Raw genomic sequence first — 24,852 nt, forward strand, 5'->3', positions numbered from 1 at the left:
TAATGGAGGCAACTCAAATAATTTTGGACTTTTATTTTAAAAGTGCCACATATACCTTAATACAGGTAACAAAGGCATTTCTACCCCTATTCATTTTTCAGTGTTTATCTTAAATGCCACTATTACCACAAAACCTTTCTTCAGCCCATCTTTGAGTTTAATATCCTCCTTCCTGAACCCTCCATAGTACCTTGTTAGTTCCTTTTTTTGTGGCACTTACCTTGAGTTAGTGTAATTTGTAATTTTGTATTATCTTTGCTTGCCACTTTTATACACAACTCTGACTCCCATTCTGAAGTGCCTTACTCATAGTGGTTGCTTAATAAATGTGTTGTTAAAGGAAATAAAAGGAAACTTTTTTTTAAAGAACTCACAAATTTTGTTTGAATGTTATAAAAAATGTGACTAACCAAATGAGACCTTGACGAACTGCAAGGTGCAGGTTGATTAACGTTGAGAGATAAGAGAGAACTAGAAATAAATTATCAAGGTGATGAAGAAAAATAAATGTTTAGATAAATTGAAAGTACATTTTGCTTTATAGTTCTTTAAAAAGCAGAGCAACAAAAAAGTGAACTCAACTAAATGTTGGCATGTCATATGTACTATTAGAAAATAATAATATTTGAGAATGTTTGAAAAAGAAAGCTTTTTTGTATGGTCTCCTGAAATTAGGCTGAAATTCTCAATGTAGCAGGCAACAAATAGGACATGACTGAGCAACTAACACTTTCACTTTGACTCTGTATGTAAGTTACATAAGCAGCATGACAATATACAGCCTTGACATACTCCTTTCCTGATTTTGAACCAGTCCGTTGTTCCATGTCCAGTTGCTTCTTGACCTGCATAGAAGTTTCTCAGGAGGCAAGTAGGGTGGTCTGGAATTGCCATCTCTTTCAGAATTTTCCAGTTTGCTGTTATCAACACAAAGGCTTTAGCATAGTTAATGAGGCAGAAGTAGATGTTTTTCTGGAATTCCCTTGCTTTCTCTATGATCTAATGGATGTTAGCAATTTGGTCTCTGGTTCTTCTGCCTTTTCTAAATCTAGCCGGTATATCTTAAAGTTCTAAGTTCATGTACTGTTGAACTCTAGCTTGAAGGAATGGCACCCCACTCCAGTACTCTTGCATGGAGAATCCCATGGACGGAGGAGCCTGGTACACTGCAGTCCATGGGATCGCTAAGAGTCAGACAGGACTGAGGGACTTCACTTTCACTTTTCACTTTCATGCATTGGAGAAGGAAATGGCAACCCACTCCAGTGTTCTTGCCTGGAGAATCCCAGGGACGGGGGAGCCCGGTGGGCTTCCATCTATGGGATCGCACAGAGTCGGACACGACCGAATCGACTTAGCAGCAGCAGCAGCAGCAGCAGCAGCAGCAGCAGCAGCGTGTGAAAGGAGTGCAATTGTGCAGTAGCTTGAACATTCTTTGGCATTGCCCTTCTTTGGAATTGGAATAAAAACAGGTTGTACAAGCTACCGCACAATTGATGCTTTTGAATGCGGTGTTGGAGAAGACTCTTTTGAGAGTCCCTTGGACTGCAGGGAGATCAAGCCAGTCAGTCCTAAAGGAAGTCAACCCTGAGTATTCATTTGGAAGGACTGATACTGAAGCTGAAGCTCCAGTACTTTGGCCACCTGATGAGAAGAGCTGACTCATTGGAAAGACCCTGATGCTGGGAAAGATTGAAGGCAGGAGGAGAAGGGGATGACAGAGGATGAAATGGTTGGATGGCATCACTGACTTAATGGACATGAGTTTGAGCAAACTCCAGGAGATGGTGAAGGATAGGGAGGCCTGGCGTGCTGCAGTCCATGGGATCACAAAGAGTCAGACAGGACTTAGGGACTGAATAACAGCAGCAACAAAGGGGTAATTATGAAAAGATTTTGTGTGCAACATTACAGAGCTTGGGACTTTATTTTAGATGTAACATGGAAAGCCACTGGAGGCTTTGTGTTTTAGAAACAACAGCCTTTTTGTTTGTTTTTGTTTTTTTTTTTTTTTGTAACATGGATAATGGATTCCAGAATGCCAGGCTGAACATCTGGAGATGAATTAGAATACCAGCTAATATAGGTAAAAGATAAGGGCCTGCACTAGATAGATTATTGCAACAATGTTGGAAGAGATTTAAGAGAGAATTCAGACTTAAGAGTAGATTGACAGGACTTGATGGTGATTAGATTTGAAAAGTGTGGAGTGGAAGGAGGAGTAAAGGTTTTTGGCTTGGGCAGCTGTTTAGATGTTAGTATTTTAAGCAAGATAAGGAACATTAAGAATTGAAGTAGATTTGTGTTAAAGATAATGAATTTGCTTTTGTATCTATTAAGTGGGAGTTAAATCCAGGTAATATAAGGTATAGATAATTATTTCAAGTGGAGCTTAGAAAAAAGTTGAATTTATAGATACAGATTAGGAATCATTGGGAAGTATAAGTGATATTTATTGAAACTATGCAATCAAGTGAAATTTTCTCTCCAGGGAGAGAAAATGGAGTAAGAAAACCTGCAAGAACATTAGCATTTAAGGGTAGATGGAGAAAGAGCATCCCAGGAAAAAAAAAAAGATCAGAATTAAAAGTAGAACTAAATTGACATCTAGAAAGTTGAAGCATAAGTAGGGATTATACCCACTGCCATATTCTGTAAAGGGTCAAGTGGATAGAAGAGAAATGAGTCCATTGAATCTGACAGGATATATAACAGAGTGAGGGTATCTGCCATAAAACCTTGGATTTGAATCCTGGCTCCATCTCTTATTATACTGTAAGACTTTTGGGAAGGTACTTGACTTCTGAGCTTTGGTTTCTTTTGAAAACAGGATAGGAGTTTTCACAAAAAGTTGGTCTGAGTACTGTATGAAATTAGTAAACGCAAGTAAAATGCCTCATATAGTTCCTAGCAAATAGTAGGGATTTGATAAAATATATATATAATAACAAAAATCCCATGGACAGAGGAGCCTGGCAGACTGTAGTCAATGGGATCACAAGAGTTGGACATGACTTAGTGACGAAACCATTGCCACCATGTATAATAACAGTAATGGTGATGTTATAAGTTGGTAACCAAAGCAATAGTACTTCTAGTGGTAGGTGATACTTTGGTAGCTAAGGAGGAGGACAAAAACCATATTGCATTGGGTTGAAGAATGAACTGTTAGGAAAGTTTTTCTTCTTTTCTTTTTTCCCTTAAAGCTTTGCCTATATGGGAAGAAAAAGGTTATGGAGTCATTTTTGTTAATAAAAGGCCATTGACATATTGAGAAAACAAATTGGATAGAAAAGTAGGGCAGAAGCCGAATTTAAAGGAGCTTAGTATGAGTAGGTGTAGAAGGCAATGGCACCCTACTCCAGTACTCCTGCCTGGAAAATCCCATGGATGGAGGAGCCTGGAAGGCTGCAGTCCATGGGGTCGCTGAGGGTCAGACACGACTGAGCGACTTCACTTTCACTTTTCACTTTCATGCATTGGAGAAGGAAATGGCAACCCACTCCAGTGTTCTTGCCTGGAGAATCCCAGGGACGGGGGAGCCTGGTGGGCTGTTGTCTAAGGGGTCGCACAGAGTCGGACAAGACCGTAGTGACTTAGCAGCTTAGCAGTATGGTAGGATGTGAAGAAGATGATACAGTGAATGCAGACTTTAGATCATTTAGAAAGTAAAAGGAGGAAATATCAGATGTATGATATTTATTATTTTATTTAAAGGAATCATATCAATTTAAACAAAAGAGACCTGAATTTCTATAAATTCAAAAATAGAAACTCTCCTGAAAATATATCTCTGTGTTCCACCTAACTGCATCTCATGGTCACATTTATAAAGAACCAAATTCCCCTAAATTTGAGTGTCCACATCTGCATATGCTAATCATTCATAGACTTAAAGACCTTTTTCTGTTCATTGCTAAAATCCTAGTCAATGAAATTTCTTCGTATGACGCTTAGGACTGAACACGATAGTTCAGAAAGCCTTTAAACCAGTATTAGGGAAAATATGAGGATTGTCTTTGTAGTTCTGCCAACACTCTTTTAAAGAAATGTGAAACCCAGCGTGGATAAAAAGACTTTTAGTTCACATAAGGAAATGGTGGTATCAGCTAGGATGAAAATATAGGCCCCTAACTGTTGTATGATGTTTTTGCTACTACAGCTTAATACCAAAACAAAGACAAAACCTTCTACCTGTATGTATAAGGAATCATTATTTAAAAATCTGATAAGGGATAATTATTGGTATTATAGAACATTCATCTCAAGAAGTATTTAATAGCAAGCTAGAGTAATAGATTTAAGTTTTATATAATGCATTTAAGCAAGTTCACAAATAACTCTAGGAAAACATTTAATTTGCAAACTAATATCTATATTTTGTTTTAATAATTACTTTAGAAATTCTAGATTGCTCAGCTTTAGATTTATTGTACAAGCTGGAACCTTTAAATGTATACCACTTCTAATAGTTATTACTTATTAAGTACTTTTCTTATGCTCTGGCTAAGCTCTTTGTGTTGATTTATCTCATTTATTCTTTATAACAACTGTAAGAGGTAAGTATTCTCATTATGAGGAAACTGAACTGAGAGATGTCATCAACTTGGAAAAGCCTTCCTACACAGCTAATAAACAGGGTGGAGCTAAAATTTACGGAGAAGGCAATGGCACCCCACTCCAGTACTCTTGCCTGGAAAATCCCATGGGTGGAAGGGCCTGGTAGGCTTCAGGCCATGGGGTCGCTGAGAGTCAGAAACAACTGAGCGACTTCACTTTCACTTTTCACTTTCTTGCATTGGAGAAGGAGATGGCAACCCACTCCAGTGTTCTTGCCTGGAGAATCCCAGGGACAGGGGAGCCTGGTGGGCTGCCGTCTATGGGGTTGCACAGAGTCGGACACTACTGAAGCGACTTAGCAGCAGCAGCAGCTAAAATTTAAATCCAAACAATTTGATTCCAGAATTTATGTTTTTAACAGCTATTCTGTATCATTACTTTAAACTTTGTTTTCTTCCTTTTGTTTATCATAAAATAGTAGTTTTTGATCTCATTTTGATTCTGTTTGATTCATTTTGAATTTAAAATTGGGCTTTCCAAGTGGTGCTAGTGGTAAAGAACCTGCCTGCTAATGCAGGAAACATTAAGAGATGCTGGTTCAATCCCTGGTTCAGGAAGATCCCCTGGAGGAGGGCATGGCAACCCACTCCAATATTCTTACCTAGAGAATCCCATGGACAGTGGGGCCTAGCAGGCTACAGTCCATAGGGTCTCAGAGAATAGGACATGGCTGAAGCGAATGTCCTCATACTTAGTGTGATTTTTATTGAATTATTGATTGGTCATTGATAAGGATATCCTCTAGTCAAGAGGTGACTTTATGGGATAGTCCTTGTACCTAACGAGACTTATGTAGAGTGCTTGGAAAATGTTGTTAGGGGATGGTATTTTACGTTTGAATGTGGGAAATGTTCAATATATCCAATATGACTATTTTGTTGAGTGAGAGAAACTTTTTAAGAGATTTAATAATACAAAGCATTTGTAAATGGCACATAGCTAAAAGTAGATAAATCTTAGCTATTTTTCATTGAGACTACCAGAATATTTTATAGTACTTTACCAAATATAGATTTGGTATTGTATTGCTAGCTGTTTTCAACCATAGTCATTGTAACTCTTTGTTACCTTCTTTTCCTTTGTAAATACTGAAACTGTGTTTTCTCCCTTTCCTGACTCTCTTATATCAGTTTTCCCTTTTGTCTGCCTAGTTTTAGATTTAGAAATAATATGAAGCCAAGTCTCTTTTATGGAATGCTGGATATGGTGTTCCTTTTAGTTATAGACCTTACCTTTCAGTAGCGTATGAGTGACGTTAAAAGTGTGCTTTAGTTAGTTTTCGCTGGGTAAATGCATGCTCAGAGGAAACAGTCTCAAATCTTTGTTCAAAAAGTTAAAGACTAAGGTAGTCTAATAAATGTTAAGCATTTATCTGGAAGAAAAATACATTTTTGAGTTGAAAGTGAAGTGAAAGTCGCATAGTCGTATCCTACTCTTTGTGATGCCATGGACTGTATCCTGCCCAGCTCCTCTGTCCATGGAATTCTCCAGGCAAGGATACCCTCCTCCAGGGAATTTTCCCGACCCAGGGATGGAAGCTGGGTCTCCTGTATTGCAGGCAGATTCTTTACCAACTGAGCCACTAGGGAAGCCCTTTGGAGTTATGTTTTACCTAAAAATCTGCTAAAGAAATAATTTAAAATGTTGATGCCTTGTTTTTTAAATTAATTCCAGTAATCAGATCCTTATATGATTTCACTGATTTCAGTACCTTTTGTAGAATTTAATGGCTTTCCTAATGTGTAACCATCTTTTAAGAAGTTCCTTGTGAATAAAAGATAATTAAGTGACCAGTTAATTTGCTGGAATTAATTAGGATATAATTAATCTAGGTAAAATTCAAAATTTTCTATAAACTGTAAGGAAAATAGCCAAATATAAGGACATATCCATTTATATAGTGATGACACGCTTGTAATTTATTATCGAAGTGGCTAGGTTAGAGACTCGGAGAAGGCAATGGCACCCTACTCCAGTAGTCTTGCCTGGAAAATCCCATGGACCAAGGAGCCTGGTGGGCTTCAGTCCATGGGGTCTCTAAGAGTCGGACATGACTGAGCGACTTCCCTTTCACTTTTCACTTTCACGCATTGGAGAAGGAAATGGCAACCCACTCCAGTGTTCCTGCCTGGAGAATCCCAGGGACGGGGGAGCTTCCATCTGTGGGATCGCACAGAGTCGGACATGACTGTAGTGACTTAGCAGCTTAGCAGCAGGTTAGAGACTAAATTAACAACCAATGGAAAATTTGTTGGTCCCAGTAATTACAGCTAAATGGTGATTTGAAAATACTTAATTGTATGAAAGCACTGTCATCTGAAATCTGTATTCAATAAATGTGATCTGTCAACTTACAGACATTATCTTATTTAATTCTTTTAACAATTCTGAGTTAGGATATTATTATCCTAATTTTGCAAATAAATAGAGGCTTAACAAAGTTAACCCATCTGGGGTCATGGAGCTGTAGCTGGGATTCTAACCAAACCTTTTTGACCGCAGGACCCAGGTTCTTAATAGTTGAAGAGGTTGTAGTAAACTGAAATCTGGTGCTCAAGTTGTGATTGCAATGAGCTGTTTATGAAAATCTTTAACTGTCAAATGGAGTCCAAATTTAAAGTATTTTGCTTCTGAAACGGCATTTTTTACCAATCATGCCAATTAAAATTTATTAATAACTTCTTTAGCTTTAGCTTACCATTTCAGGATTTGTAATAATTTAAGGTGATATGTAGAATTACAAAGTTAGAGGTGCATCTTTATTTGAGATCGTACCGTCAACATTCAAGTAAGATATTGGTGAGAATGGGGAATGACAGGATTGAATTTTATGTTACTGAGTACAGAGGGGGATCATGAAACTTTCTGTAAAGGAACAGATAGTAAGTATAGTGAATGACTTTGAGAGCCATATGGTCTCTAGTGTGTTTACTCAAACTCTTCTAAAACAGCCATAGACAATATGTAAAGAACTGTGTTGTTGTGTTTCAGTGAAAAACTACAAAAACAGGCGGTAGCCTGGATTTGAGTCATTTACCAACTTCATGTAATTTCTGCATCAAAAAGATAAAATTTGTTATTCTAATGTATTGTTTGTGCAGAGTGAAAGTTTTCCTCTGTTGAATGTATTGACCAAAAAAAATTTACCCCAAAAGATAGTAGTATAAAGGAGAATAGAAATGGTACCTTTCTTCAGCATTTCTATGACTACTTAGATTAATTACTTCATAAATTACATGACAATTCCATATATACTTATTAGCTCATTTCTTAGCATTACCATTTTTTATCTTGAAAAAACAATTCTGCAGTTTTCACTGATTCTGATAAACTTTATCATAACTTGGGAGGGATTGATTATAAAAAGATATGCATAATTGGGTGATTTTATTTTATTTTATTTGAATTTATTTTGAAAAATAGTATCAGTAGGTAGACTTAGATCAAGACTTACGTAAATATATACATGTAGTTGAATTTTAGGTTCAGAAATGGAGTACTCTGTAGTCAGTTTTCAGTGTTACATTGTACAGATTTCTTATTTACAAGCAGTTTGACCTTGTAGATGATTTCTAGTGCTGCAAAGCTTTATTGAATGTAAAAAGTCACTTGTGATATTGACTGATGGTGGTATGCTCAATGTTAAACCTAATAAATACTTTTTATTCTTATTTTCAGAGATTCGTCAGCGAACTGCCGCTCAAAGAAACCTTTCTCCAACACCAGCAGGCTCCAGCCAAGGCCCTCCTCTGCAAATTCCAGTTTCTCCTGGACCACCAAAGGACACTTCAGCCCCTGGTGGACCCCCAGAAAGAACTGTTACTCCAGCCTTATCATCAAATGTGTTACCAAGACGTTTTGGATCCCCTGCTACTTCAGTGCCTGGAATGGGTAAACAGAGCACTTAATGTTATTTACAGTTTATATTGTTTTCTCTGGTTACCAATAAAACGGGCCATTTTCAGACAGTATGGAAATGGCATTTCATTTGGAAATAGCAGAGCAGTTATCTGATTAAGCAGGAGTTCCATATTCAATTAGCCATAACTCTTTACAGCTGGCACCTTGTGATACTGAAACCTATTTCTTGAGCTCATTTAACTGTTATGGCTTCTTTGTTTAAATGGCAATAAAACTTTGTAGTATTCTGTAGTCAACAGTGTAGCATATCTTTATATTCAGCTTTAGAATGGCTCCAGATTTATATAAAATGAGGATAGAAGAGAACATTTTGGGAATGTATTCATGCTTTTTGCTAAACCCTTCATATATATTTTTAAACTTGACAGATTAACATTTCAGGAAGAATATTCATGTACTGTAGTGTGTAATGCTACTAATGTTAATGTGAGCTTGGTAGATTTTTTCTTTTTTTAAGCCGTAGAGCCTCAATATTTTCTGACAGATACTTTAACATAAAGTCCTATTGAATTAACATACTGCCTTTACTACTATTTCATCTCTTTGGATTCTCCTTTTTCAGTTTTGTAGATCTCTAGGGGAAGATCCCATTTTAGGAGTGTAATAGATTATATTACCCTGCAGCTTTCTTTTGGAGTATGATTGCGACATGAAAGTCTTCTTCTTCAGCAGATCACATTATTGTATGTAGAGTCCCATGTCAGATTCTTAAATATGATAATAAATTATTTATTTTAGGATATTTAATTTTAATTTAGATTAATTTCATATTTCATGACTAATTACATATAATTTATGACTTTGAGCCTCATCAGAAGTTGATATTAGATATTCAGGGCATTTACATAGTCTTACTAAAATCAGTAAGCAATCTAAATGATACTAATACAGTAGATTTTTTCCCCCTCCTTTTTCTTTGAAAACAGCATAAGATTTTAGAAAACTAAAAAACTATTAATTTATAAATATATTATGAAAGCTAACTACAAATGAAATGAATACAAATCATAACTTTTAATTGTTGATTATTGAAAAAATACTTTTAAACTTAACATATAATGATGTCACTCAGGGCAATTGTATATTTTGTGAAATTGAGTAAATTGGTTGAAAATTTTTCATCTTTCATTTGTTACTGGTTGATTTGAGATACCCATGACTTGTAAAGCTCTTAATTGTTTAATGGAAGAACTAATTTTGTAAGAATGTATTTTGTATATCTATTTTTAAAGAAATTAGAGTTTATCAACTTATACAGAGTAATAAAAACTATATAATAGCACACGTAAGAACAGGGTTTCAGTAGCCTACCATTTCATGATCATGTAAACATAATATATTTTACTAAAGTTTTTAATTAGTTTCTGTGTAAAAGACTTTGTATTTAAGTTGTACATTGCCAAAAATGTGAGTGAGCTAAGTGATTTCTTATAGAGAAGATTAATAATTCATTTTTTCATTATGCCATATTTGTGAAAGAGAATCAATTTAATGTGTATTACCACAGGGCTCCCATATGTTTGAAAATTAATAACCAGCAGGTACTTGATAATTTGCCAAGCTGTGTAAAAATGACCAATATTCCTACAATGATTGCTCTTGATGTTTGTATTAATTACTGTTACCCGTAACAGCATGAATACAAAGATGTGTTATTTTAAAAGTTATTAATATGCAAGGGAGTTAAGATATTTTTATGAAATCTGTTGTTTTATTTATCCAGATTCCCTTATGGACATTTTCATTTTAAGTAGGTAGAAGTAAAATACTCCAGCAAAAGTTAAGCTGGCTTAAATGCTTTCAGAATTTAATTTGGCGTACTTATTTAAGTTGAAAGTTTGATAATGAGGGATGACACTTAATGTCTGCATTCAAGTTTATTTTTTGATGCTAGTGATTGAATGTTAAGTATGACTGTACTTAACATTAGCCAAAGAAATACCAATAGCCAATGAGATATGAAAAATGCACTTGATTCCTAATACTGAAAACTTATTTTAGAACCTAATTTCATTTACTAGCTATAATTCTATATCATTCCCCCCTTTTTAAGATGGTAACAGCCTTAAGATTTGTGACTATTTACAATGCAGATCTCTTATCTTTTAGAATAGTAATATCATATTGCTGCCCTAAAGTCATTTTTTAATGCTTTAAAGGTTTTGTCACAGTCATTTTGAAGACCTTTAATCCATGTATTGCAGGGCTTGTTTCAACAAGACCTCATTTTGTTTGGAAGTCTTCTACAAGGTCTCCATGTAAACGTCCATTGCTGCCTATCTTACTTTTATCTGGCCTTGATTTACAAAGGCAAACATCACATCTTGTTTATTTTATTCTCTAACTTTCTTCTCAGTGCCTTCTGTGTAGTCTCTAATTTTAGAATATCTCCTGCAAACAGTTCTGTTTCAGTTTTCAGAGATTGTGGAGTTACAATTCATAATTTTGAATGTGTAACTTTATTTTTGTTACTGTTTCTATATAATGTAATATTAACTAAATTCTAAGTTATTCCTCTACTCCTGACTCTCCATTCATCATCTCTGATACTGGCTAATTTATTATAGGAATACAATGTATCTCTCCATTTATTTAGATCTTCTCTAGTTTCTCTTAGCAATGTTTTGCAGTGTTCATAGCTTTTGTACCTTTTTTGATTAAATGTACATCTGATTATTTCATGTTTTTATCCTAGTTTAAATACTTTATTAACTGTTTCCATTGTTCACTGGTAATGTAACAGAAATTGATTTTTGTATAGTGATCTTATATCCTGTAATATTGCTAAAGTCACTGGTTCTTATAACTTTTATATAGATTCCATAATATATCCTAAACAGGCTTCAGATTGTTGGTGACTAAATACAATTCTACTTCTTCCTTTTAAATGTAGATTCCTTTCATTTCTTTTTCTTGCCTTATTACACTAGCTAGAATTTTCAGTGCAGTGTTAAATAGAAGTGGTGAGAGCAGACATCCTTGTCTTACTGCTGATCTTAGGAGGAAAGCATTTACCTTTTTACCATTCAACTCAGTGTAAGCTATAGGTTTTTGTTTTTTTTTTTTAATAGATAGCCTCTATCAGATTGAGAAATACCCTTCCATTCCTAGTTAGCTGAAGGTTTTTATCAGTAACAGATGATGAATTTTTTTGAATCTTTTTTTTACATCTATTGAGATGCTCTTATAGGGTTTTAGTTTAGTTATATATTTTTTTAATATCACTATTTCATATGGTGAAATACATTGATTGATTTTTTTTTTTTTAACATTGACTTTTTTTTAGACATTAAACCACCGTGCTTTCCTGAAGTAAATTTGACTTGGTCATGATGTTTTAATTTTTATATATATTATTGGGTTCAGTTTGTTAAAATTTTATTAGAAATGTGTACATCAATTTTCCTTAAAGATACTGGTCTGTTTTGTTTTTGCTTTTTGTTTTTTTTCTTGTAATTTTGTTTTATCTGTTTTCTTTATTTGTTTTCTTGTAATTTTTTTGGTTTTCTTGTAATTTTTTTGGTCTGGTTTTGGTATAAGAGTAATGCTGGCCTCAGTATGAGAAAGCGTTTTCTTGTCTTTAGTTTTATGGACAAGTTTGTATAGAATTGGTATTATTTCTTAGTAATAAATTTAAATGTTACAGGTTGAAGTGGCTAGGCCTGGTGTTTTATTTGCTGAAGGTTTTTTCTTTTTTTAAAAAAAATTCAACTTTTTTAAAGAAAAAGAAACTACAGACCAATATCCTTATAAATATAGATGCAAAAATTCTTAACAAAATTTTAGCAAGTTGAAGTTTCTGTTTCTTGTTGAGTAAGTTTTGGTAGTTTGGTAGTCTTGAGGAATTTGTTTCTCCTAACTTACAGAATTTATTGGCATAAAGTTATTCATAATATACCCTTATTATTCTATGAATATCTTTACTATCTGGATTTATGTCATTTCTCTCATTGTTAATATTTTATATCTTTCCTTTTTATCCTGATTAGTCTGAGTAGAGCTTTATCAGTTTGGTCTTCTCAAAGAACTAGCTTTTCTCTATTATTCTAGTATATTTTTATTAATTTCCACTCTGATCTTTATTATTTCATTTATTCTGTTTACTCTGGGTTTCATTTGCTCTTTCCTTTTAGGTTCTTAAGGTAGAAACTGAATTCATGGATTTTAGATCTATCCTCGTTTGTAGGTGTTTAGCAGTATAGGTGTTTAGTGTTATAAATTTTCCTCAAAGTATTGTTTTAGTTGCATATCATACATTTGATATGTTGGTTTTTTGTTCTCATTCAGTTAAAAATACTTTCTAATTTCTTTATCTTTAAAGCTTGGATTATTTATATATTACTGAGTCTTCAAATATTTGAGTATTTTCCTGATGTCTTTTTGTTGCTTATTTCTAGTTTAATTCTGTTGTGGTCAGAAAACATACTTTGTATTATTGAATCTTCTTGAATGTATTGAGATTTATGTTTCAGACTATCATTTGTCTTGGTATATGCTTTGTGTTCACTTGGAAAGAATATATGTTTTGTTCCTGCTGGGTAGAATGGCTGTAAATGTTGATTGCATCAAGTTGGTTAAGTAGATAGTATTACATATCATTAATGATTTTTTGTCTGTTTATTCTGTCAGTGCTTGAGAGAATGCTGTTGAAATCTCCAGCTATAATTGTGTATTTATTTCTTTTTGTATTTTTTTTAGTTTTTGCATAATGTGTTTTGAAACTCTGTTATAATGCACATACATCATAGGTTTAGGATTATTATGTCCTCTTGATGAATTGACTCCTTGTCATTATGAAATTACACTTTTATCCCTGTTTATATTCTTTGCTCTAGAATCTACTTTGATTGCTATTAATACAGGTGCTCTAGGTTTCTTTTGAATAGTGTTAGCGTATTTATGTAGTTTTCCCTGTCATTTACCTTTGGTCTGTTTGTGTTTTTATATTTAAAATGGATTTTTTGTAAGCAACATCTGTTGGGTCTTGCTTTTTTATCCGTTCTGACAATCTTTGCCTTATAGTGAGGATGCTCAGGCCACTTACATTTAATGTAATGATTGGTATGTTTTAGTTTGAGTTTAAATCTTTAATTGTGCTAGTTTTCTATTTGTCCCATTTGTTCTGCTACCTCTCTTGTTTTCTGCCTCTTGTGGGTTGAGTATCTTTTATGATTGCTTTTAATCATTTTTTTTGTTGTTGCCTTGTTAGCTATAGTGCTTTTTTTTTGTTATTTTAGTGGGTACTTTAGACTTTGCAGTATGTATCATTAATTTATCACAGTTCATCTCAAATGGTATGACACCAGTTCTCATACAGATTAAGAATCAAACTACAGTATACTTAATGTTTCTCTCCCCTTGGCCTTTGTGGTATTGTTTTCATACATTTTACTTATACATGTGTTATAAACCCCACAAGGAATTGCAGATATCCTCCGCATTTTGAAAGTTCACTTTACACCACTTTCCTTTTATGAAAGACCTACATTAGTGCCTGTTTACACTAATTGAAAGAATCGGAAGAAGGTTTTCGCTTTTACAAAAAAAGATGAAAAGCGAAAATAGCGTTCAGCATTTGTTTTGCAGCGAGCCGTTGTAGAGGCAGCGTGCATCCTGAGCAGCAAGAGTGGCACCACCAAGCTCCTTTCCTGGGAACTACACTCAGCATCTCATCAGCAAGCCGCCATAGCTTTGAACTTTGTCTGTGAGCATCTGTGCTTTGTCTCAATTTATTTTGTGCATCCGTTAGCAAGATGTGTCCCAAGGTAATTGCTTCTTCACTTTATGCCATTTTGGCTTACGAAAGCTTTCATGGGAACTTTTGGATAGCAAGGGAAACCTGTATTACTTTTTCTTTGAGCCATCAATTGTTTTTTAAAGCGGTATAAATAATGTTTTATATATTTACCCACATGGTAACCATTTCAGGTACTCTTTCTTTTGTGTGATCCAGCTTTCTGTCTGGTGTCATTTTCCTTCTACGTGAAGGATTTCTTTTAACATTTCTTGTAGTACAGTTCTGTTAGTGGTGAATTCTTTCAGTTTTGTATGTCTGAAAAAAGTCTTCATTTTGCCTTCATTTTAAAAGATGTCTTCACTAATACAGATAATTTCGCTAATTTGATAGTTTTTCTTTCAGAACTTTAAAGATACTGTTTCATTGTCTTCTCGCTTGCTTATTTTCTAATGAATAATCTGTCATTCTTATCGTTGTTTCTCTGTACTAATGTATCTTTTTCTGACTGCTTTTAAGATTTTCTGTCACTGGTTTTAAGAAGGTTGATTATGCTGTATCTTGGTGCAAAATTATTTCTTGTGCTTAGGGTTTGTTGATATTCTTGGGTCTGTATGTTTTCGGTTTTCCAGGTTTTGAAAATTTTTGTGCATTATTTTTTTGAGTCAATTTTTTTTCCTCTCCTCTTCTGAACTCCAATTATACATATACTAGATGCTTGAGGTTGTTACATAGCTGACTGATTTGTTCATTTAAAAGTCTTTTTAGTCTTTGTGTTTCACTTTGCATGGCTTCTATTGCTGTCTTCAGATTTACTAATTCTTCTGTAATGTCCAAACTGTTGTTCATTTCATCTGTGAATTTTAAAATCTAAGACATTGTAGATTTCATCTGTAGAGGTTCAATTTGGATCTTTTATAAATTTTTTTCATGTCTCTGCTTAACATATTACAGTTTTTGTCTAGATTCTCAAGCCTAAGGAATATAGTCATAATAAGTGTTTTAATATGTTTGTCTCTTAATGCTATCATCTCCATTGTTTCTGGGTCACTTTTGATTGATTCTTCTCATTATAGGTTTTATTTTCTTGCCAATTTGCATGACTAATAATTTTTTATCTAATGTCAGACATTGTAAATTTTGCCTTATTGGGTACAGGATATTTTAAAATTACGGTACAAGGCCTCTCTGAATATTTACCCAGTGACCTGTGAGTTATGAAGTTTTCCATCCTGGCTGGTGGGAACATGTGATATTTTTGGCCCCATGTGAGCACTGGTACCTTTAGTATTTTGGGGGCAGTTCTTTCTTTGTCCTCAGGTAGTTTTTCTCATTTGCATCCTGGGCAGATCTTTGGTGTTCTGGCTCTCGGCATTCTCTCCTCTCTGTTCCCAGTGAATTCAACCTGTCTTGGCCTCTCCAGCGTTCCAGCTTTATCTCTTCAACTCAGGGAGACGAATGAACTTCACCGGGATTTACTCTGCCTGAATTGCTACCTGGAAAACTCTCCAGGCAATAAATTGGGGCAGTTGTAGGGCTCATCTTATTTACTTTATGTGTTTCAGGGATCTTTATCCTACATTACTTGATATCCAGTGTCTCTAAAACCATTGCATAATATATTTTACATGGTATTTTAGTTGTTTTAAGTGGGAGATTAAATCTGACTCTGATTACTCTATTATGGTACACAGTGGAAGTCTCCTAGTTTGTTATTGCATAAACTTTTAAGAGTCTGAGCATTTAAAAAATTAATTTGTACAGAACTCAACATAGTTTTATTCCGTAATAGATTATGTTTCTGGTTCTAATATAGCACATAGATAAATATATTTTTGTAGTATAGTGTTTTTAATGAAAATTTGAATACAGAGTTGATAGTATCATTTTTATTTTGTTAAAATCATTAAAAAACTCTTAACGAGCATAAGTAGTTCTTGGCAACTGAATTGAAATTTAGATGTATTTTACACATATAAATTTTGTGTATATTTATTTACTAGGTCTTCATCCTCCTGGTCCACCTTTAGCAAGACCCATTCTGCCTCGAGAACGAGGTGCTCTGGATAGAATTGTTGAATATTTAGTTGGTGATGGTCCACAGAACAGGTAATGTTTACTAGGGTGTAGCTAAATGAAAATGAAGAAAGTTTATTGGTCAGAGTGGGTGTGTATGTGTGTGTGTACACACATGTGCTGCTGCTGCTGCTGCTAAGTCACTTCAGTTGTGTCCAACTCTGCGACCCCATAGACGGCAGCCCACCAGGCTCCCCTGTCCCTGGGATTCTCCAGGCAAGAACACTTAAGTGGGTTGCCATTTCCTTCTCCAATGCATGAAAGTGAAAAGTGAAAGTGAAGTCACTCAGTCGGGTCCGACCCTCAGCGACCCCATGGACTGCAGCCTACCAGGCTCCTCTGCCCATGGGATTTTCCAGGCAAGAGTACTGGAGTGGGGTGCCATTGCCTTCTCCAACACACATGTGCACATGCACTAAATGTTCTATGATTTTGTAGTTGTTTCCTGATTTTAGAACATAATGCAGTATTTTATGGCCCTGCAAAAGAGTACATACTCAGTTGTTTTTCAGTAGTAGATTATCTAGATAAAGTATTTGGATAAAATATTTTAAAACATATTATATATAACAAAAAAATATTGTAACTGGTATGTTATAACGCTGCTATAACATTATTTTTAGAGAATTTGAATCATTTTGTTGAATCTTTTGAATTTGAAGAGTTTGTAAATAGTGAAAAGTTGGTAGGTTATAAGAAATGGAGTTTTATAGATGTGAGTACTGGACTTAATGATAGTGAAAATTTTAATAACAGTGAGGACAGTTTCATGTATTTGACACTTAGAGTTCCAAAATGCTTCTCCAGTTATTTTAATTGATCCTTATAATAACTCTAGGATTATAAGGATGATAGGAGCAGAACAATTGTCATAGTGTAGACTTTTAAGTAATTCTTAGGGTATTTTAAGAATAGATATTTGACAAGGTTATTGGTTAATATTATTGTCTTAATAAAGAGACTAGAATTTAATGTTAATGTGAAAAATTATACGTTCTTCAAAACAGATAGAATGTTGTTTGATAGGGCCAGGTATTTATTAAGTATTTACTCAGAGAACAGAAAGGGTATATAAATAGAAAATGTGGAAGATGTTTAAGTGTAATTGGGATAGCTAAGAAATCATGATATACAGAAATTAACCTTTGGACTGGACTAAACAAAATTAAATTCATTTCTTTACTACAAGACTTCACAGCGGTTTTAATAATACTCATTTGTGAATCTGTAAGAGGCTTCATCTTTTCCACTCTTTATCTGACCACAGATTTGGGGTCTGTCATCCCCAGGAATATGTGTTAGGAAACATTAAAATTTAAGTGTTCTGTTATCAAATACATTTCTGCTTACTAAGAAAATTTTATTTGACTGCTTCTTAGTTTATTTTTAATTTGATATATAATATTTTAAAATAATTGAAAATTTGACTGTTGTCATAAAGAGTGTTGTTTATTGTTTACAAAGTAATATCTATTATGGCACATCTAGCTACATTAAATGCTATGTAATCTAACTGTGTACTTTAGCTGTGATGGCTAAAGTAGCTTCTCCCACTTGTTTTGTCTGCATTTGTAACTACTCTGTTCATTTTTCCTTTTGCTGTAGGTACGCCCTTATATGTCAGCAGTGTTTTTCTCACAATGGCATGGCTTTGAAAGAAGAATTTGAGTACATTGGTAAGAATTATTTGGCAGTTAGATTTTAAATATTTTACTCTTAAATATTTCATTCTGTGCCAATTGCCATGTAATGCCATTTTGTTTTAGGTATTGCTCTGTATATGTTGTTCAGGCATATTATAGAATACACAGCAAAGCAGAAAAGACAACTCAGATTTTTTCTTCATACAGTGTACAACTTCTAGGCTAGCTGTTCTTAAACTTTCACTGTGCATCAGAATTAGCCTGAAGAGCTTTTAAACATTGTGATGCCCAGGTTCCACCTACAAATAATCTGCTTTAGTTGATCTGAGGTGGGGCCTAGGCATCAGCATTTTTTTTAAGCTCTTCAGAATATTTTCATGTGCAGCTACTATTTAAAAACATTGAACTAAATTAATCATGCTTCTCAAATATATATAACATGCAACATTTTGGGGGGCAGATGAGTAAAGTTCTGGCTTTTAAGATACCTCATGGTGACTAGAAGTGTAATTTCTGTAATACATTTAGATCATTATTATTGTTTTGCTATTGGTTAACCTGCTATGTAACTTATTATCTTTTCTGCTTTAAATTGGTATTATAATTCTAATAATAATTTTTAAATATGCTTTAAAATAAACTTTGGTTAGAACACCTGCCATAATATTATTATAACCATGTGTAATTTCACAATGAATAAATGGCTTTTGAAAGATTCTTTGTAAAATTAACCTTGAGGGTTACTTGATTAGTCCTTAAAGTTTACTTGGTTTATGGTTTTATTTTTTTTTAATTCTCTACAGCTTTTCGTTGTGCCTACTGTTTTTTCTTGAATCCTGCTAGAAAAACCAGACCCCAGGCTCCAAGACTTCCAGAATTTAGTTTTGAAAAGAGGCAGGCATTGGAAGTCTCAAATACAGTTGGTTCCTTGCCCTCAGAAAGTGTAATTTCATCAGAGAACCAGATCAATGAAGGTATGAATATGTTAATTTAGAAGTTTTGTCTCTTGATAATGTTTGCTTTCAACAATAAAAGCATAATTGTTTTAGACAAGAATGGATCAGATTTTTCAGCATGCATATTATCAGGTATTGCTCTGATATTATGGCCTCCTATGCAGTCGGTTTGATGTGTTTGAGTTTTAAAATATATATTGTGTTAAGCAGGATCTAGAAATAGCTTGGTAAATATTATTTATGGAGTTATCTTTTTAATTAACTGTTGGGAGATTTAACTAGTAATACATGGAATTGCTTTTCAATTTATGTAAATGAAGCAGATTTAAGACAACTATGAAGCCACTACTCATAAGGGTCAGTTTCTTATAATAATTGTAGTTAACACTGATAAATATAGGTTTGTGCCTTAGCATTTCTATGACTACAAGTTACTCGAAAACAGGAAACTCTGAAGTTGAAAAGTCAGCCTTACATTCTTTGGATGACTATATTGACAGGACTGGTGTTCCTTTGAAACAGACAATTTATCAAGGTCCATAGGATTTAATATTGCTGATTAATGCCTTTGTTGTAAAACAAACTTATTTTAAAGAAATGGAAGTTATCAGGATTCATTGAGTTTTAGAACTTATCTTTCAGTTCTGTTTTAGGAATTCCTGAGGAAGTTTCATGGAAAGATGAGATGGAAGATCTGACTATTAATTGCCAACTATTTCTTGTTATTAATGTTGGGTGAGGAACTATTTGTTAAGCAGCTCTGAATTATGAAGATTGCTAAAGTTATGACACAGTCCCTGATATTTTGGTGCTTCACCCCGTACAGAAAAAAAAAATCCACATGGGAAGTTTCGTTCACATAGTTTAAGGTAGCAGTCAGTATTCATTCTTTTAACTTCTAGAAGTTATCATTTACATATATTTGATTTCTTTATAAAATCACTGAGTAGTGGAAAAAGTGCTTTAACTGAGAATAATATACAAGGCAGTGAATTTTCACGTATCTGAAGTTTGGTATGAGAATTTGACTATGTTTGTTTGTTTTTTTAACTTTGAAGAATGAACCTAAAATATGTGTGTTGACTTGGGCTTGGCTTTTGTCTTACTAACAAATATCAAAATGAATTTGAATACAGATAGCCATGACAAAGAGGTCTGTGTACTTGAACGCTGAATCTTTGTATTTGTCTTCTCCATGTCTGCAACGTCAACTCCAAACACAATGTCAGACTTTTATCTTTTGCTTAAGTCATGCTCTGAGCTGCATGCTGTCACAGGCAAATCATCTGCCTTGCCATTGCCGCCTCTTGGAACTGAAAATTAAAGAATTCCAACCTGAAGATGCCTAGAGGAAAAATTGGAGTCCCTGCCATGAGTAACTTTGCTTATGAAAGCTAAAGTGAATATTTGAAAGCCAATAGTTGGGACAAAAAAAGAAAAAACAGCCAACAAAATAGATATCTTGATAATGAGTCCCATGCTTTTATCTTCTACTAAGGTCAAGATGCAAAGTTAGCAAACCACACCCAGCTATACCTTTCCTTCTCATCTAATCTAGGAGGAGCAATACCCCAGATGTCTCATTTTCTGTCAGAAACCTCCGGAATGAAGTCTAACTGGCTCAAACTCAACCCTAATAAGGTAACGTTAATAGGTGAAGACATTGAGGCAGGGTATGATAGCTCCACAATGCTAGAAACTGAAGCAACAATTCCATTTGGTTAAGATAGTCACTATAGTAGTAACTTCTTCATTCTTCTTTTTGGATTCATCAAAATGGCTAGTATGAGCATCGTTTTACTTCTTTGGTTTGTCAGAAGACAAAATTTTTTCCAAGACTCCTGTCTCTCAACACTGTGATATACGGTTATCAATTTCAAGCTGGATTCCATTAGTAAATGGCGGAAAGTATTTCTGATGAAGAGATAAAGCTGCATTTATTTAAACACTGGTGGCGTACCTTTATGATTAAATTGAACTGTGAAGTAAGGAGCATATCATCTCAATCAGCTACTCCCTCTGTTGACAGCCAGAGTGATGAAGGGCTTAGATTGCTGATTTCTACACTTCTGTGTAGAAAAATTACACAAAACTTAGGGTCTGAAAGAAAAACTTTCCTGTTTCAATTTTTATATATTTTTAAAAGTATTGAACCAGCTTCTTGAGATTGTGTTACTGAATTTACAGATGGAACCAAAAGGTAACTTTCTTTTGTCTTAATGTTTTTTCAAAGAATAGTTCATAACCATTTATGTGAATCTAGAATTAATACAAGAAATCCTTTTTTCAATTTATGATGCAAGACTTTAAATTTTATCTTCATTCTACTGGAATATTTTGCATTTAGGGTGAGGCATAAGGCTTTTGAAATTTTTGGACCACTCTTGGAACAACACATGAAACCTTGGAAAGTTTTCATCAAAGAAGGAGCGCTAGAAGAAAGAAATTCTTCCTGTTAACTGCTCATTTGAATTCCTAAAATTTTTTCTAAAACTGTGTACACGGATGTTTTGGTAATAAAACATTAGAGAAAACAAAAAAATTAAGATTGTCACTTTATTCTAAGAGCATGCTAGATATGGTATGTCAAAGTAATGAGCTGGTTTTTAGTTTCTTTGGTTTCTTTTATTGTGAAATGAATAGTACAGTAATATTTGAGTGTCTGCTAAGCCATGTTAAAGTCAGTTTATCAGTTTTTCTTCTTTTTAAAATGTGTTTTTCAAAATAATTGATTCATAGTATTCTTTTTGTTAGATGTGATAATAATTAGAGTACAAGGTTACTACACTATTAATATTCCAGTATAGTGATTTGGAGTTAGCATGTTTAAAAAATGTTAATATTGTTTTTGTTGTTCAGTTATATTTAGTTAGATCTTATGTAATTCTTTTAGTAGAATATAGCTTTATTCACTGGAAATAACTTGCTAGTAATAAAACTCATGGCATCTACTTAGTACTATCAAAAATAGCAAGTACAATTTATATAAGGTGAATTTATCTTGATAATCCGATTTTTGCTCTTCCCTTTCTTTTGTTTCAACAATAATACTGTTACCATTAGGTTATGTTGAACTAAGGAAAGTTCTGTTTTTAGTTTTGCTTATTAGGTGCTTTAGGAAATTGTACTATTTGATAATGTAGATTTTATTGAATTCTATGTATCAGATCAGAAAAACTTATGTCTTTATTTTTAGCTATGTATAGCTTACTCAAGATGTAAACTTGCCTATATTATGTTTTTTTCATGCTTGTTTTAGACATAGAGATCTTTTAGCCTGTTGGTTTCCTTTTCTGAAACACCTTCATCTAATAGTTTTACATTATTGCTTAATAATGACATTCTAATGACTCTTCTAATGGATTTGTTAACAAATGGTAAATAATTACACAACATCTTTATGTTTAAAATGAGCTATTTTCTCATAGGTGGTTATCATTTATTTGAATTTTATTCATTGAGCCAGTAAGTTGCATTTTGGGATGAAATTTGTGTCTTTGGTCCTTGAATATAAGTTGGCTGTTTTTCTTAAGGCAGAAAAATCTTTAAAAAACTTGAAAATCTGTGAGTTAAAGACAAATTGTCCATTTTAATTTAACAAATTTCCTTTGGGTGAGTTTTATAGTCTGTACATATAGTAGGTACTGATATGTTAGCAAGGCAAAATTTTTTTTAAGTTATTGTAAAAAGGAGTAAGAAGTAAGAATCTAAATCACCAAAATATTAGGAGTTTTGGAATACATAATATAAATAGACTCATGTATTTTGCTGCAGAAATTATGTGTTTCTTTTGGAGATGTATGAAATTGTTTTGTTAACTATTCTTTAATTTTTTTAGAGAATTATCCTTTCAAGAGCTAGAATAAAAACCTAAATGGACGGTGGTCTTCTTAAATGTTTTTGCATGTTTGTGGTTTATAGGTGAGGCAGTGGCAGTGTTCATTATACAGTTACATTCAGTTTTATGAGGTTGAGCTATCTAGCTGAATTGAAGCTTTACCCAAACAACCAGAAGCCAATTGTTACAGTTTGGTGGGAAAAGCTTTTTTCTCAAGAATATTGGGGTAGGAGAATAGAAGGGGAAGGAGTCAGGTAAGGAACAAATCCCATGGATCATTTTTGTTTTATCACATTGTGATAGATTGTTTTCTTGGCATTACAGATGTCAAAGGTGATTTAAAAATTTTCCTACAGATGGAATTAGGTCATTCGAGTAACCTTGTATTAATTTTAGTCTTAAACTGGTGCTGCACAGGGAAGAGTAGACCTGTTTAATTAGTGTGAACATGAAATATGGTTTCTCTTTTGGTATTTTATGCCCAAATATTGACATCTACTGTAATGAATTTTATACCACCAACTATTATATATAAACTACAGCTTCACAGAAGAAATTTACTGTTTTCTTCTGTGGCAAATGATACTCTCCCGCAGAAATAAAGTAAGTACTTTTGGAATATATTTAATTATCTTTTTATAAAGTTCTGTGGTTTAGTTATTAAACTGGTATGTAATTAAATTTCTGTTAATCTTGTGCATCTAGTTCACTTGAAGCTTGTAGTGATGACCTCTCACAAAAAGACACTGACATACATAACACTGAATATCTATGTTGTTTAGACTAGCTGATATCTGCATTATAGGTATCATGACACGTACCAAATTTTTGTAACATTAACTGCTATTAATATTACTTTTCTACAGATTAACCTGGGGGAAGAAAAGTAGTCATTTAATACGCTTTTTGTTCTCAAACCCTTTTCATCATTTCACCATTTTTTAGTCTTCTGTATATTTTCTGAAATACAATATAGTATTGATGAGCAGGTTTTGTGTATAATGCTATTTTCTAGTTATGAAAATAATTGACTTTTGTAGAATTCACGTGTATATCTTAGAATTCACCTCTATATACGTTAACAAAATTAAGTATTATAATTTTTCTCTTTGTATTAATGCTTCTTTAAGATTCCAGAATTTTAAAATTTGTATTGTATTTGACTGGCGATGTGTCTATTTCTGAAAATAATTACATCACAAAGCTTTAATATGATAAATCATAAACTTTGATACTTCTCCTGTTTAATACTGAGTTAATCTATCAAAACAGATAACAAACTATGTGGGCCCATGTTCACTGAAGCATGCTTATTGATGAGTTGAGTCCTGAGTTCTGAGCTTTTTGTTTTTTCATTTCGTGTAACTTTATTGGAGGTTTTACTAAATCATAACCACTTGTAAAATTCTTGGCAAGTAAGTATTGCTCTATGGCCAGAGAGTTGTAGAAAACAGTGACTCTTAAAATTCTACCCTGGATAAATTCTGTGAAGGTAGAATTACAGATGGTTATTGACTTCCCTTGTGGCTCAGCTGGTAAAGAATCCACCTGCTATGTGGGAGACCTGGGTTCAATCCCTGGGTTGGGAAGATCCCCTGGAGAAGGGAAGGGTTATCCACTCCAGTATTCTGGCCTGGAAAATTCCATGGACTGTATAGTCCACGGGGTCGCAAAGAGTTGGACATGACTGAGTGACTTTCACTTATTGACTCCTGAAGTGTTCCACTGAACAGTTTGCTTGCCCTTGTAGCAGAAATGGTCTGTACATGTCCATAGAGTTTCATTTCACTTTCTGCTTTTCCTTTGACCACTGGATATAACACAACTTTGTATAACATGACTCGACCTCCTGCTTTTCAACTTTGGATTTTTGTAAGATTCCAAGTGGTGACAGTGCCATTTTATGTTCCTTTTACAATAAAAATAGCATTTTTGTGACATGTGAACATTCCTCATCTTTTTGTGAGCATATGAAGTTTCCATACAGTAAACCTCGTTAACTTAGATGTCCCTAGCTATGCAATTTTGGCTTTTTGTTCTATATATAAAAAGAGAGAAAGAGAT

At 33.8% G+C, this 24,852-nt stretch overlaps 1 protein-coding gene across 4 annotated transcripts in view; it reads left to right on the top strand.

Moving 5' to 3' along the window:
* LNPK (lunapark, ER junction formation factor) overlaps window positions 1–24,852 on the top strand; it is a 93,929-nt gene that overhangs the window by 62,145 nt on the left and 6,932 nt on the right. For 2 of the 4 annotated variants that reach the window (XM_027557080.1, XM_027557075.1), the window contains 4 exons: window positions 8,299–8,511; window positions 16,279–16,384; window positions 17,957–18,027; window positions 18,798–18,968. In XM_027557080.1, coding sequence (XP_027412881.1) covers window positions 8,299–8,511; window positions 16,279–16,384; window positions 17,957–18,027; window positions 18,798–18,968 — 561 coding nt within the window. Of the gene's footprint in view, window positions 1–8,298; window positions 8,512–16,278; window positions 16,385–17,956; window positions 18,028–18,797; window positions 18,969–20,508; window positions 20,592–21,297; window positions 24,375–24,852 lie in introns of those variants that run through there. The other 2 variants (XM_027557086.1, XM_027557089.1) reach the window with 2 other exon arrangements.

Source organism: Bos indicus x Bos taurus, chromosome 2 (genome assembly GCF_003369695.1).
Source record: "Bos indicus x Bos taurus breed Angus x Brahman F1 hybrid chromosome 2, Bos_hybrid_MaternalHap_v2.0, whole genome shotgun sequence".
Lineage (NCBI taxonomy): Eukaryota > Metazoa > Chordata > Mammalia > Artiodactyla > Bovidae > Bos > Bos indicus x Bos taurus.